General features: G+C 36.8%; 1 protein-coding gene across 1 annotated transcript; it reads right to left on the reverse strand.

Annotated features, from left to right (window-relative positions):
• Positions 1 to 4,515: 4,515 nt before the first annotated feature.
• Positions 4,516 to 6,170, reverse strand: LOC110903934 (UDP-glycosyltransferase 88B1-like). Its single transcript, XM_022149734.2, has one exon. It carries the CDS (start codon positions 6,077 to 6,079, stop codon positions 4,688 to 4,690), a length of 1,392 nt encoding a protein of 463 aa, XP_022005426.1. The 5' UTR covers positions 6,080 to 6,170; the 3' UTR covers positions 4,516 to 4,687.
• Between the last annotated feature and the right edge of the window lie 11,318 nt (positions 6,171 to 17,488).

Genomic DNA, 17,488 nt, shown 5'->3' on the forward strand with positions numbered 1-17,488 from the left:
GTGGTTTTTTTAGCTATTGTTGGTGTTTTAAAGTGAGTGGTATTTAGGAAACATGGCGTTGTTTTTGGGTGTGATCAATGGATTGTGCTGAGACGTTTCTCTTTACAGGATGGTTTTGGCGCGTAGTTTAGGCGGGATTTTATTATAATAAATGCTAGTAATAAAGTATTTGTCGTTTCAGTTACTGTTTGTATTTACTGTTTTGTTCAGCTTTATATGTTAAGGGTGTAATACGTCCCATCTTTCAAGTTTGCCGTTTTATATTTAATGGCATTTTATATACCAAGACGATAAAATACACTAACTAACACAGAAAAAAATACACAGGAAAAAACAGTTTTTATTATTTGGCGTTTTGTATTTAATGGCTTTTGTGGCATTTTGGTGTTTTGTAACTAATGAGAGAAATATAGTATTTTATTATTTGAAAAAAAATTACACAAAAGAAATAAAAAAATTAAAACTCCTCATCAGAAGGGACTTTGTCTGAGAAGTATCCATCATTCTCTTCGTCTTCTTCTTCGGATTCTTCTTCCAGTTTCTCATCCAAGTCATTACTTTCACTTTCATTGGTTTCTTGCACTTGAAGATGTTGAAGCCTCCATTTGAACATGTCCTACATCAACGCCAATTTTATGTTCATGTCTGTGTTCAAACATGTGGCGTTGTGTAACTCCTTCAGGAACCCAACCCCCTTCTTGGTCATGATGTCTTCAAGCATGTAGTCTTCCTACACTCCGTTGTCTCATATAACGGTGACCATGTCTCTATTTTCATCAAAACGCCATGATATGATGATTGGGTGAATTTTTGCATTTGCTTTGCTTGGTCCAAATTTTCTGGTTAATCTTTTCATAACCTTATGTGTTTCATCACATTCGTTATTAAAAGGGATGGCAAGTGATAGGATACCCCTCTGTACCTCTTATTCTATGTTCAAAATGGTTTTGATTGTTTTAACAAACACTCTTCTTCTATTGTCAAAACGTATTACGAATCTTCTGATTCTGATGGTGTATCTCCATAAAACGATGGTTGCCATTTTGGTGTTTTGGTTAAACTTGGCGTTTTGATTAAACTTGGCGTTTTGGTTAAAGATGGCGTTTTTAGTATGATCAATGGAAGTGATGATGGAAGCGATGGTAACATCGTTTATATAACAATGTTTTGGGTGCGTAGTTTAGGAGGGATTTTTTTCTAATAAATGTTAATAATTGACTTTCAGTTACTGTTTGTTCCATCTGCCTACTAAGTCTGCAACCCGTTTTATCATTACGGTTTGGCGTTTTGTATTAATGGTGTTTTAGTCGTTTCGAATGGCGTGTTGCTCATTTAGTTTGACATTTTGAATTTGAGTAGTAAAAGACCTTTTTACCCTTAACGAAGCACGTTCAAGTAATAAAATTGATATTATTTACGAAAACGCCACTGCGCCAATCTTGTCCATAGATTGTTTTGATCTAACGATCCATAAGCGTTCTCACCGTTCCCACACTTTTCACCATTTTCCCTAAATCCCGACCCACCAAAATAATACCTTGCATAATTTGTCGCTTCCTGCCATTTAATCCGTAATTTATTTTTATATTTTCCCAGTAGGTCTCTTGTATTAAAGGCGAAAATTTGAGGGAATTTACACCACTGTCGATATTATTAACATGTATTTATATAAAGTTTTTATTTAAATATTAGATCAACACTTGCAAAGTATAATTTGCTAAATACTTTGATATTTGATATTATATTTTATCATTTATTTATATTACAAACATGTATTTATATAATTTGCTAAATACTTTGATATTTATATATCTATATTACAAACATATATGTATTTATATAAACATATATCTATATTACAAGCATATATGTATTTTTAGGGTTAGGATTTAGAGAAAACGGAGGAAAGTGTGAGAACGGTTATGGATCGTCAGATCAAAACAATCAAAGGACTAGATTGCGCGGTGGCGTTTTCATAAATAACATCAATTTTATTATGTGGGATGCGCTTCATTAAGGGTAAAACGGTCTTTTACCGCTCAAATTCAAGACGCCAACAAAAAATGATAACACGCCATTCAAAAAAATAAAACGTCATTAAATACAAAGTGCAAAAATTAGTTATAAAATGCGTTGGAGATTACAGGAAGAGGAAACAACACAGTAACTGAAATTTAGTTATTAACATTTATTAGAAGAAATTCTCTTCTAAATTACACGCCAAAAACATCATTAAACATCGCTTCCATAATCACTTCAATCTATCATTCTACAAAAACATATTTTACCAAAAACGCCAAGTTTAACCAAAACGCCAAAAATGGCAACCATCGTTTGGTGGAGATACACTCTAGCAATCAGGCGATTCGTCCTACGTTTTGATAACAGAAGGAGGGTGTATTTTAGGACGATCAAGGAAATTTTAAAGATGGAAGAAGAGGTACAGTGGGGTATCCTATCTCTTGGCATCGCTCTGGATAACAAATGCCATGAAACACATAAGCTTATGAAAACATTAACAAGGAAATTTGGACCAATCAAAGTAGATGGAAAGCCGTCCCTGTCATGACATCATGGTGTTTTGATGATGAAACAGACATGGTGACTGTTATATACGACAGCGGAGAGCAGGAAGACTACTTGCTTGAAAATATCATGACAAAGCAGGGGCTTGGGTTCATGGAAGAATTGCACAACGCCACTTGTTTGAACACAGACATGGACTCAAAAATGGCGTTAATGCAAGACATGTTCAAATGGAGGCTTCAGAATATTCAGGAACAAGAAGACGATAAAAGTGAAGATGATGACATGGATGAAGGTCTAGATGAAGACTCCGAGGAAGAAGACGACGGAAGTGATGGATACTTCTCGGATAAAGTACCTTCTGACGAAGAGTTTATTTTTTTTTTGTTAGTTTTCTTCTGTGTAATCTTCTTCTTTTTTCCTTAAGATAATTAAATGATATATTTCTCTATTTAGTTGCAAAACGCCAAAAAAAATACTACAAAAAGTTATTGCTAACAAAACGCCAATAATAATTAAAAAAAATTCCTGCTTAATATTTTCTCCGTTATTGTATTTTGTTATCTTGGTCTGCATAACGACATTTAAAAAAACGCCAAACTTGGAAGATGGGACGTCTATCACCCTAGAACTGATAAAGCTGAACAAAACAGTAAATACACACAGTAATTGAAAAGACAGTTAGTTTATTACTATCATTTATTATAATAAAAATCTCGCCTAAACTACGCGCCAAAAAAACTCTTATAAGAGAGGGGTCTATACACAATGAATTGATCACACCCAGAAAAACAAACGCCATGTTCTTTAGAAACCACTTACTTTAAAAAGCCAAAAAGTTATTTATAAAAACCACAGATGGCAAAACTTTCACTGAATGGATTCTTCTCTGAGGTGGTTATCTCTATAATCTTTTGCTGAATGAGATGGACAAATATTCAAGAAAAAGAGACTAATGACAGTGATATGTCATCATGTGAGCTTTGTTCTTGATGAATATATGCATGGCATGAAGGGATCATACAAGTGTAAAATGCTATTTTGGACTCCATTATTATAAATAGCATTCAAACAAGAGTTGATCTTTAATGACATGCCACCAAACAAGAATATCACACCAAAAAACAAGATGCCACTAACAAGCTTCGTTTAAAAAAGACGGGTTTATGTAGGAAAGTTGGCATCTAGCTAAGGTATGAAAAGGTTCAAAACGCCAAAACAAATTCAAGAAGAAGAGGCTGATGATAGTGAAGATTTGGATGAGAATTTAGATTACCATTTTTTATTTTTTTTTCTTTTTCATTTTCTATTGTTTTGTTATATAATTATCTGTTGTTTGTTATCTAATTGTCTACTAAAAAAATACATTATTATATAAAACGCCAAAAATTACAAACACCAAAACGTTAATAGTATGAAACTGTGAGAACGGGTGCTGGCAAAGCATCTTGTCAATGTATTAAACGCCAAAAAAAATTGACTAAACGCCATAAAAAACATTTGGTCTTGTTGTAATCTTATGAAAATATTAATGACTCGTAGTGAATTATTATACAACGCCACAAAACGCCAAAAAAAATTGACCGGGGAAACGCTATAACGTCAAAAAAATTATCTATGTGACATAAAACAATTAATTCAATGTGACAGATCGAAGAAAAAATAAAACGCCAATCAGTTAATCAGTTAATGAATATAATTACGCCAAAATAATTTTAAACGCCAAAAATAAAGCACCATGTTACGCAAAATTAGGAAATAAAAGAAGATTAAAAAGACAAAAAGGCCTTCGCACCCTAATTATATCCCGCGCCACGTGTTGGGCCAGGATATGCGTTCTCACCGTTTCTCACACTTTAGGACGTTTTCTCCCGATCCCGTACCTGTATTTATATAAACTCTTTACCCGTCTCAACAAGATAACAAGTTAGAACATATGATTCATACAAAATGACAAGTCTGCGATTCACACAATTTGTGTATGAAAGATAAAATAGAATACTTCAACGAAATGTTTTATTATAATAATTTTAAGTGATAAAAGATGTATGTTATAATGTGCTCAAGAGCAGATATTGACCATCTTAACAAGACTTAAGCACCGAGAAATACAGATAATTTATTATAGTAGCGACTTGACCAAATAGGAGATGAACCAGTACTACCACAAGGCAACTAACTTAGACAGAGCCGCACGAGAAGACCCACCCTCGCTCAATGCCATCGCAGCCTCCTCTTTTCTTGCGGTCACCACCTCCCGAACAACTTTACCTTCATCCCCCTCCATCAACTGTCTAACCCGCTTCTCTACCTCCATCGCGGTTACCATCCCACCTTCTGACTCATCCATCGGTAGTGCCAGCTTCATGTCATGCGTCAACACCACCTTATTCAACTTTTGTTCTGCGTACAGCGGCCATGCCACCAATGGAACCCCCGCACAAACGGCTTCCAAGATGGAGTTCCACCCGCAGTGTGTCACAAACCCGCCCACAGACTTGTGGCTTAGAACAGCCACTTGTGGCGCCCAGTTCTTCACCACGAGCCCTCTATTTTTCGTACGCTCCACGAAACCTTCTGGCAGCAGTACATCCAAGTCCGGCTCAGGCGGTGGTAGAAACCGGTCTTCTTTTTTGTTTGAAGGCGGGCTTCTAACCACCCAAAGAAACCGAACTCCACTCATCTCCAACCCCTTCGCTATCTCATTCAACTGCTCATTCGCAAACGCACCCAAACTCCCAAAACACAAATATACAACACTTCCACTCGGTTGCAAATCCAGCCAATTCAAACACTCGTGCGAACCATCACCACCACTCGCCACCAATGGTCCCACGCAGTAGACCGGTGGCGTAGGCTGATCTGGGACACAAACTCCATCGTTTAAGGCTTTAATCGCCTTCGACTCCAGCGAATCAAATGTGTTGATGATGATTCCAGCTGATTTTGGAAAATGCTCGCATATTTCAAGAAAGTCAGAATAATCTGTAGTAGTTCTATCAAGTAGCGGGACTACCATATCTGAAGATGGTATAGGCGGCAGCCCAGGTGAATGGATGAGTGTATTCATATCTTTAAAACTTTTAGTAGTTGTTTTATGAATTGTCGGAAGGTAAAGGAATTGTGCAAGGCAACATGCACCGGAAGTAAAGAAGTAGTAAACCGGCAGGTTTAAATTATCAGCCACGGGCATTACTGTCGTGCAAAAGAAGTCGATAACAAAGGCGGAGATGTTAGAAGATGAAGAGATTGATTGTAAAGTGCGATCGACGTTAGGGTTGCTACGTCGAATAAGCTCAAAGATGATGGCTTCCATTGAAGGGAATTGTAGGGGGTCAAGAGGGATGTCAGGGAGGTGGTGGAAGGTGATGGCGGGGAAGATGGCAGAGATGTGGCGGACATAGGCGGCGGTGGTGCCGGTGTTGAAGGAGGGGATGAGAGTGAGGACGACGATGGAGAAGGAAGGGTGGTGTTTGGTGATAAATTTTCCGAGCTCCACCATAGAAATGAGGTGTCCCACACCCGGCGATGGATACAAAACTATAGTTGCCATTTTTTGAGATTGCTTAGAGAGAGTGAACGGAGAAATAATGTTATGAGAAGAGGTTTTGAAACAATAATAAATAATACGCTTGTATTGTATTCACAACCATAAATTCGATTTAACTTAAAAATATGTCTTTCTGTGTCAATTTGAAGATAACATGCACTTCAATAGCTACCAAACATTTGTACGTGTCTAGTATGTGACTCGTATTGATTGGGTATCTTTTTATTATAACATTTTGTAAGGAACCGGTGGGATCTCCAAGATAAAGTGATACAAAACACAAAATACAAAATAATATTTACAATAGTATGAATAAAGTTTACGTAAGTTAGGTTGGTGTATGGAAACAGTTAGGTAGCGTAGTGAAAATATATCAAAAGCTAAAAAAATAATAGTACCAGTATTGTTGTTCATGCAGTATAGATTCTATTCAATAAAAGATTACATGTATCACAGAGTAACAAAGTTTGGTTACAATGGTTCATTACATAAAACTTTCTCATGGGATCAAAAATGTAAAGTTGTGATTTGCCAAAAAAAGTAAACTTCCGTTTTGCTCTCTATGTTTGGTCGTTTTAATGGTTTTGCCGCAATCATTTAAAAACGGTCATTTTTCTCCAATAGTTTACTATGTTTTTTTTTTATTATTTTACTCTCCGCCTCTAACTCAATCCAAATTGTTTTTTTTTAAACTAAAAAGGCATTTCAGTAATTTTATAAATGTAAGTATTAAATTATTTGTTATTAATTCCTAAAATCAATTTGTTTATTGATAATAAATATAAAACATAAAACCATAACTATTTATTATTAATATATCCTCGATTACTAATGAACAGCCATTCAACACCTATAGTAATCGTTCGATTTCGATTCAAATCTGTACCACCTACATCTAATATCATCATTCTTTTTTCTTCATTTCAGATCTCATCAAAACAGCTTCGAATCAATCGTTTCTCTCTTCGTCTTTCCAATTCGAAAACAACACAACAAACAAAGACAGATTCTTATTAAAATCGCTGAAGAATATGACATTTAAACCAGATCTATATCTCTTGAAAAAACGGACGCTAAAAATTATATATTCAACTTCAAACATTCAGATCTGAAAGCTTCTTCCGTTCTTGAATTTCAAATCTCAACACAGATGATCAAGCAATATCAACTATCTTTCAAATCCGGCAATCGCAACCACTCAACACACTATCTTCTTCTACACTGGCCGAAAATCATACAAACGAATTTTGATATCGGTTCCAAAAATGCCAATACTGGTACTGATTTTTTTCGAATAGTATCGGTTTGTTTCATAACGATTTTGGTACGATATCCATACTCGCTTTATTTTAAATATAACTCTGCTTTCAACAAAATTAACGTCTGGATGTTTTGAGAAAAAAATAAACACAACCGGTCACCACCGCCTGCTTTCAACAAAATTTACTTCTGTTTTGCTCCCTGTGGTTTGGTCACTTTAATGGTTTTGCTCCAAACCTTTAAAAATAGCCAGTTTACTCCCTGATCTATTTAACTTATCTTCGTTTCACTCCCCGCCTCTAACTCTGTCTAAAATGTTTGTTAAATGTAAGGGTATTATGGTAATTCTATATATATGTATTTAGTTGATTTCTAAAATCCATTTATTAATTTATTAATATAGACATTTATTTATATATATAAAATGAAAAACTCATCTCTTCCTCATTCACCCCTCCCCCCTCTCTCTATACTTTCTCTGCAACCAGTCACCACCACCACCACCCAACTGATCACCACCGCCTGCTGACCACCCCATCATCACCACCTCCTCCCCTTCGCCGGTATGAAATTTGAGTTCTCCCCAAAACAACCAGATTTGAAAAGGGGATTTCTCCCCAAACAACTAGATCTGAAAATCGATTTCTCCTAAAGACCTGGGTGGTCTGATATTGTCGTTGGTTTACCTTCTTTGGCCACTGCAACTGACGTTGGTGCTTCACCCCCCCCCATTAACTTTCTAAGTTTCTTGAAATTAAACTAAAAACACTAATCAGGGTTTTGAATGCAAGCATTGAGTAAAAAAATGGATCAAATAAGAGAATTGAGATGTGAATCTGAGTTAGTGATGGTTATCGGCGGAGATTAAAGGTGAGAAATAAGTGGCCGGAATAAAGTGAGGTGTTACCGGAGAAAATGGAGTTGCAGAGGAGAGAAAAAGCAGGCGGCAAATGGGTTGATGATGTCGCTTTGTAAAAATCTGGTTCACCCATCTCGAATAAACCCAATCAAAGGTAGGTGATGACGGTTTTTTCAGTGTCGGTGCGGCTGGCAGAGGTTGAGTCTTGAACCGGTTTTGCCGGTTTTTTCAGTGTTGGTGCGACCGATGGAGGAGGTAGGTGATGATGGCTGGATTAGAGTTGCGGTGGTGACGGTTGGATTTCTGGCTGTGGTTGCAGTCAGATTTGGGGTTGTGGTTGCGGTTGCAGTCGGTTGGATTTGGGGTTGTGGTTGCAGTCGGACTTGTTATGGTTGGAGGTGGTGGTACTGGTGTTTGATTGTGTTGGTGATGACTGGTGATTGTTGCAAAAAGGGAGAGAGAGAGAGATACATAGTGATGAAGGTAGGAATGTTTTTTATTGATTATAATTAAAAACAATTAAATTCTTTTTGTAATGTTACTAAAACACCCTTCTCATTATATGTAAAATTACCAAATTGCCCTTATTTTTAACAAACATTTTGGATGGCGTTAGGGGCGGGGAGCAAAACGGTGATAAACTTCATAAATCAGGGCGTAAAATGGCTATTTTTAAAGGTTTGGGGCAAAACCGTTAAAACGATCAAACCACAGGGAGGAAAACAGAAGTTTAAGTATTATATCGTTTTTTAAAGTTATCATACAAAAGTTAATTTAGAAAAGTCAACCTAGTAAATAGGTAAAAAAGAAGTTATATTAAAATTAAATAAAAAAAGAACTTCTAAGTGTCAAGGAACAATTTTGATTAGTAAAAGTATTATATGAGATTATATATACTAGCACTACTAGAAAACTTGGTATTTGCGATCGCATTTACAGTCGCAAAATGATCGCAATAGCCCTGTTGCGACCGTTTTGCTACCAAACACGCGGTCAGAAAAACACATGTCGCAAATGCCCAATTGCAGCTGGTTTGCGACTGCTAATAAATATTTGCGATCAGTTTCTGCGAGCAAAAGAGCAGCCACAAATTTTGCGACTGTTTCTGATTTTGTGGTTTTCTTGCAACCGTTTTGCGACCGCTTGCCATATACAAACTTGCGACTGTTTAGCGATTATTTTTTTTTGTTTTATCAGCTACTTTCTGTTTTAATCCTGCAAATAATGTTCATATTATCAGAGTTTAAACATTTATCGAATTTTCAAAACTATAAAATATTTCATTTAAAACTACAAACTAATACAACCCAAATTATTCTAAACATAATACATATGCAAAATAAAGTGTTTATAGCCTAACTCAATGATTAAACATAATTTTGTGACCTAACTTTTAACATTGCTTCAACGTTTGCCATCCTATCATGCATAGTCTCTTCCTCCGCCTTATCTTTTTCTTACCTCTAAATAGTAACTAAATGCCAGCCTTGTAATAATTAGCAGCAAATTTTGAATCAATAGTGTTCACATATAGATTAATGCGGCTCTCAACTAATAATATATAAATAGATCATACTTGAAAACAGCGAATGCGTTTTGTGCATTTTCGTCCCAAAAAAAAGTTGAGGCTGTCGTATTTCATATATTTTAGATTTAGTATTCATTTGAACAATAATCAAGCTGCAGACCTTTGAAAACAGTTGAACGGATAAAAAGTTATCTAATATAGTAATCTATACCTGATACCACCACATCATGAGCATTAGCATTAGCATTTGTAGTTGGAACTTTTAAGATAACACCTTATTAAGGGGAATAGAAACAACACAGTACCAAACATCTTGGGTGATAAGTAGGAAATAATCACCAAAATAACCATGGAGAGTGTGAGCAAGTAACCCTTAAAATAAGTGCCCATGTGGCAGCCGATACAGCATTCAAAAGTTGTATCTTAGCTTGGCATTGAAGGCAATGCATTGTTTTGCCTTCCATAATGTCAAATACCCAAAACCCTGCTGATGTTCAAAGGGTCTTCGCTGACGTCGGAATATCCCAGCCTTCATGTGATACAAAAAAGGAAACCCTTAGCCTCGTCACGGGGGGCCCCCGGAGGGGGGATCCGTGACCAAGCTCCGGCGTGAGAATAAGTAAACTTGTCGGAGAGTATGAGAAGCTTATTCCGATGAGTGTGATCACCGGAATGTTTCTCTATGGTGTGAATCTAATAAATGAGTGTGTATTTAATGTAGAGGAATTATGGTCGGAATAAATGTGAGAGTATTTAGTGTGATACCTTGGACTTTTTCTTTTGATCGTCTCTTGCCTTCCTTATATAACCGAGAGGCCTTATCTTACATGTGGGATACTTACGAGATGATCTAACGGACTCTGAGCACCATTGGGGAACTCAGACATGTGTCTGAGCCCCAACGGGAAGATGATCGCCCTTATTTAATGTCACCGGCTGGGAAGTACTATGCCAGCCGGAGATGTCTTTCTTATCACTTCATTTAATGCATGCAGTCTTCTTTTCCAGTTCCTTTTTCCCGCTTGTTTCTAATAGAGAAACCTTAATGGGCAAGTTTTATCATTGGGCCTTATCTGTTGGGCCTACATGATAATAGCCCAAGACGGGTAAATAGAGCAATCCATTGGCCCGTCGTCAAGTCATCTTTAGTCCCTGGCTCTGAGACCCAAGTCTCATGATCCAGGGCTGAGTCATAATTGTTCAAAAGAAGTAATTTTCTTGGGCTAAGAATGTGGGCCCACCCTTAGCTAATCATTACGTGCCCCTTCTTTTTTCGAGGCTTATTAATTGCCGAATATCAATGGCGGGGGTTTAATCTCCTTAATACACATGCACAATTTTTAAATTTGAAGAGATGGTGATGTGACGGTTTCCCCTTCCTGTCAGTTATTTCTTTAAAACCCTCATTTCCTCTTGAACTTCTCTTAACTTCCACCACTTTTCTTCCACATTTCTCTTTTCATGTAATCTTCCAATCGCCGTTTCTCCCTTCACCATGAGCCGCACCGGCCGCTCTATGATTCGGTCTGTTCTGACAGCAAAGGATTTGGAATCCTTTGTTGAGACCTACAAGATACCTGAACGTTTTTCTCCTACTTTACCAGGCCCTGATGATTCGGCCGAATGTACACCAGATCGGATTGTTCTCTACACTTTGGCGTTTTTTTCTTGTGGCGTCCGGTATCCTCTTTCTTCCTTCAAGATAGACTTGTTACGTGATTTCGGAGTTCACTTCTCCCAATTGCACCCTCTGGGATTTATGAGGGTTGTGCATTTCGAGTTATCATGTGCGGCGGTTTCCGATGAGCCGTCAATTCCCCTGTTCTGCATGTTTTACAAGTTAATTTCAGATGGGGACTGGTTCACCTTCGCCAAACGGAAGGATAATGTGTATGGGCCTTGTTACTCCTTCATGCCGACCTCCACCTATCCAAAACCACTACCTTAAGGGTATGGTCATGACCAAAACCAGTATCCCCTTATTTATTTTAATTTATTTTATTTTATATAATATAATAAATGAAATGGATATGGGACACTTGGCATGTTCTGATGGAGCCTCAAGGTGATTTTGGGAGGGAATGAATTGTAGGCCATGTGGAGGTGGGATCCGAATTGTATTCGGGTCGGATTTATGATTTGGTTTACCCGAATTCACTTAATCGGATATACTATATATTAAAACATATCAATTATTGATATCATAATCTCATTCCATATCTACACAACATCTCTTCTTTCTCTCTCTCACCTAACTTCTTCTTCTACTTCTTGAACAAGATTGACAACATTTCAAGATCGAAGGTAGTTGTTGATCCATTAATTTCTTTGTGTATGTCATTGATTTGATCATGTAGATTATTAGTTTAAAAACATTGATTCGAATCCTGTTAGCAATATTCTTCTTTTACTGTCTTTCAGATCCGATCGAAAAAATAAGGTATGCTATATATTTGTGTTGTTTATGAATGGATTTTTTTTTTGTTAATCGAAGTTGTTGATGTTTGATTTTATATTTTTTTTGTTATTTAAATTAACACCGACGTATTTGGCATCATCTTCTTCATTATGCGGACAAAATCATATGTATGTTGTTTGTGTGTTATGTTTGATTTTTAACATTAATCGAAGTTACTAATGTTTTTGTTTGGATATTTTATGCTGAAACCCTAAATCTCAACTATCAATCGAATGGGGAATTTTCAAACCACTTAACAGGTTAGTTGAATGTTGTTACGGTTTTTTGATTTTAATAAGTTGCGTATCAAAACTTTTAATAAGTTGAATGTTGTTACTATTTTTTTTATTTTAATTTCATTTCCTTGGATCTTGCAAAGCAAAAAGTAACACAATACTTTGTTATTTGTGTATTAAAACGTTATATTCATACTAGTACTTTTCATGTTAATAGTATTTCAAGATACTAAAGCAACACATGTAATGTCATGTTATTTGCGTATCAAAACTTTATATTCATACGAGCAGTTTTGATGTTAATAGTATTTCAAGATATTCATGTAATGTCATATGCTTTCCTGCAATTTCATTTCCTTGGATCTTAAAAAGTAATATTGTAGTGTATTATCAAACAACCTCTCAATATGATCAACAAGACGTAAGATACAAAAAAAGTGTTATTTAAACAACATCTTATGATAAACAAGACATAACAAACAAAAACTCTTGGTACAATGATTATGACATTATTATGGTATATTGTAGTTTTGTTGTAATCCACATTAAGTTGGCATGATACAACTAGCTCGTGGACATGCGTGCTTCATAGTATAAAAACAAGATGAAGCGAACATCAGATTGTGGGTTACTGTATTATATAACAAAAACTCTTGGTACAACGATTATGACATTATTATTGTATACTGTATTTTGTTGTAATCCGTATTAAGTTTGCGCGATACAACTAGCTCGTGGACATGAGTGCTTCATAGTATAAAAACAAGATGAAGCGAAGATCACATTGTGGGTCATTGTATTATATAACAAAAACTCTCGGCAACGATTATGATATTATTATGGTATATTGTATTTTTGTTGTAATCCATATTAAGTTTGCGCGATACAACTAGCTCGTGGACATGAGTGCTTCATAGTATAAAAACAAGATGAAGCGAACATCACATTGTGGGTCACTCTATTATATAGATTTTGATTTGTGTTTCATAAAATTTGCAAACTTATAGGCTTTAGGGTTTACAGTTACGTTTATCTATATATTGTAATGTTGAATAGAATGAAGAATAGAATTCAGTTTTATCTCTATTTCTCTTTGGTTTTTATCACGTTATCAGCACGCTTGCTCTCCACTACACATCAATCGGCAATCGGCATAATCCGGGTACTATATCGATTTTTCTGCAATTTTTCTTTTGAACTTTAGAACAAATTAGGACTGCGCTGTTTTAGTGTATTAGGACAGAAACAAATAATTACTTCGGATTTGAAACAACTCCGACATAACAATTAACGAACCGATACACAATTAAATTAGTTTTTTTTTGTCAAACACACGACGGTTCCTACCGTCACACATAGCAATTTTTACCCGAAAAACTTCCTCCGGCGGTTAACCGATGCTGCGCACACCGATGTTATTGACGGATCTCCGTTAACCGACTCAAACATCGCCGGATTCTGCGCTCAGACGAGCGCTTACCGGCCTGGTATGGACGTCACAAAAGCCGAATTATTCGCCAGAACGAACTGAAGACGCCAGGAGAAGATCGAAACCGTCGATTCTTCTGAAACCGCCGGATCGGAACAGATCATGTCGTTAGAACTCGAAGAAGACTCCGACGACGGTTTTCTAGTCGCTGAGAATCCACGCTACAGTGTTTCTGATCGCCGGAGACACAGCAGTTTTGTTAGCGGAGATAGAGAGGTTGTTTCAGTGTCGCGGAAGAGTGTGGATATTATTCCGGAGAGTCGTCGGAGGTCACGTGCACCGCCGCCGTTGCTGCAACCGTTGCCGATGGTGGTGCAACCGTAGACAAAGGAGAAAGAGTTTCAGTTGACGTTCGGTCGTCTGTTTGGTTATCGGAGAATTTTTAATGCTTTAATAAAATATATGTTAAAAACCCTAGCCCATATTGGAACTTTAAGTAACTTTAGATTTTTAGTGGGCTAACACTTCGTATGGTTTCATCTTTATAACTTTTTTCATGGTAAAACATCCAGATCGTTCTAGCTTTGGGCCATTTTGAAATACATTATGGCCTCAACCATATTTTTTTTGAAGCACGAAAAAAAAAGTTTCATATATTTTTTTAATATTCAAATATTTAATTAAATTATCAAAACACAATTTCTATTTACAATACGAAATCATACATGAGTTTCTAAATTCCTAATCTATTATTAAAACGGCGTAAAGTATAGAACCTTCAGTTCTACCTATAGAGAACCTGAAGTTCTCCTATAATATATATTTTATATTGTGGCTCGATTTTAAATCCATGATTCTTTTCCTTGTATATAATATGTCGAACTTATCAAAGCTTGAATTCACCGCACTTGAGATCTCGGGTAACAACTACCTCCCATGGACTCTTGATGCTAAAAATTAATTTAAGAACAAATAACTTGGGAGAGACAATTATTGATGATAATCAAACTTCACCTCAAGATAAAGCGAAAGTTATGATATTTTTCCGCTGTCATCTTCAAGAAACGTTTTGGCCACCAGAAGTTGGTCTTACTCCCCAAAGCCCGCTATGAATGGCTTCATTTACGACTACAGGATTTTAAGCCTGTCAGTGAGTATAATTTTGCCTTATTCCGCATTCCCTCCGAGTAAAAATTATGTGGTGAAAAAAAAACCGATGAAGATATACTTGGAAAAAAAATTTCAACGTTCCATGCCTCAAATATGCTCCTGTCGCAGCAATGCAGGGAACGCCGATTTACTAAATATTCCGAACTGATATCATGTCTTCTGGTCGTGGAGCAAAACAACAAGCTCCTACTACAAAATCAACAATCACGACCCGCCGGTGCAAGCCCATTCCCTGAAGCGAATGTGGCCAATTCTCAAAGCGGACGAGGTAGAGGTAGAGGCCGCGGCCCCAGTAGAGGTCGTGGTCGTGGTCGAGGACGGGGATATACATGGCATCGAGAGTCCTAGAACACTAAAAAAATAGCGGTGGTGAATCGAGTCGACATAATACGGGGCGACCTTCAAAAGGGAAAAGTAGCGGGAACCAAAGCAACATTTGTTATAAATGTCGGATGTCAAATCATTGGTCCCGCACATGTTGCACCCCCAAACAACTCATTGAGGCATATCAACGCATTTGTTATAAACTCTTGCAATGTTTCATTTTACTTCTTTGAATTAACTTTTATTGATTTTTATTTCCTGAAGAAATATGTATGCTAGCTCCAGTAGAGCTATTATTGGTGATGAATGTCTGGTAGATAGCGGTAGTACTAGCACTATTCTCAAAGATATGAAATTTTTTCTCTGAGTTGTCTCCGGCAGAGACACTGATTAGTACTATATCTGGTGTCAGTAACCTTATCGAAGGCTCCGGCAGAGCACACATAACATTATCTTCGGGTACCAAATTAACTATTGATAATGCATTATATTCTAGTAAATCTAGAAGAAATTTACCTAGCTTTAAAGATATTCGAAAAAAAACGGTTACCACCTAAAAACAATATCTGAAAATAATATTGAATATCTTCAAATTACTTCAAACAAAAATGGCCAAGAAACAATTGTTGAACAATTAGAAGCCTTATCCTCTGGATTATATTGTACTAATATCAATCCTATCGAATCATACATGGTGAGTAACCAAAAGTTGTTAGATAAAGACACATTCAATATATGGCATGACCTTCTAGGTCACCCTAGTAGCATAATGATGAGACGGATAATCAAAAGTGCAACTGGGCACCCTCTAAAAAACTTAAAAGATTTGCTACCACAAGACTTATCATGTGCAGCATGCTCTCTCGGCAAACTTATAACTCGGCCATCACAAACTAAATTGATACATGAAACCCCATAATATTTAGAAAGAATCCAATGGGATATTTGTGGGCCTATTCATCCTTCGTGTGGACCATTCCGCTGTTTCTTGGTCTTAATAGACGCATCCTCAAGGTGGTCACATGTGAGCCTTTTAGCTACTTGAAATGTAGCATTTGCCCGACTTTTAGCTCAAATCATATAGTTGAGAGCCAATTTCCCCGATAATCAAATTAAAAACATCCGGATGGATAATGCGGGAGAGTTCACATCTCAAGATTTTAATGACTATTGTATGTCAATTGGGATCAATGTTGAACATTCTGTACCTCATGTTCACACACAAAATGGTTTAGCTGAATCTCTGATTAAACGATTACAATTAATCGCTAGACCACTCTTAATGAGATGTAAATTACCATCTTCTGCATGGGGTCATGCTATTTTGCATGCCGCTGCACTGATTAGATTGAGACCAACTGCTGATCACGACTACTCCCCATTGCAACTGGTGTCCAGACGAGACCCAAGTTTGTCCCACCTTAGAATTTTTGGTTGTGCGGTATATGTACCAATACAGCCACCACAACGTACTACAATGGGACCCCAAAGAAGACTGGGTATCTATACTGGTTTTAACTACCCGTCCATAATTAAATATTTAGAATCAATGACGGGAGACATGTTTACAGCACGATATGCTGACTGTCATTTTGATGAAACAATGTTCCTAGTCTTAGGGGGAGATAAGGACAAAGAAAGACTGGTAACACAAGAAATAACGTGGAATGCATCATCGCTATCAAATCTCGACCCCCGAAGTGGTCAATGTGAATATGAAGTCCAAAAGATTATACATTTGCAAAGAATAACGAATGAATTACCAGATGCATTCACTGACACGAATAGAGTGACAAAGTCACACGTACCAGCATCAAATGCACCTGCTCGAATTGAAGTAATCTCAGAAGCGATTACTATACAACGAAAGCGTGGGAGACCAATCGGTTCCAAAGACAAAAACCCAAGGAAACGAAAAGAGCAAAGTAACGCAGTTGGTGAAAACTCACAAAAGATTATAAATGAAACCCCGGTAGAGGTAAATGTCCTAGAAGAGACAACTATGAATCCAGAGGAAAATGAAGTTTCAGAAGAAACACCGGTACCAAACGAAAATGAGATCTCTATTGATTATATACAAGATAGTACAATGTGGAACCGGAATAAAACACGTGTTGATGATATATTCGCATATGCTATAGCAACGGA

Source organism: Helianthus annuus, chromosome 9 (assembly GCF_002127325.2).
Source record: "Helianthus annuus cultivar XRQ/B chromosome 9, HanXRQr2.0-SUNRISE, whole genome shotgun sequence".
NCBI lineage: Eukaryota > Viridiplantae > Streptophyta > Magnoliopsida > Asterales > Asteraceae > Helianthus > Helianthus annuus.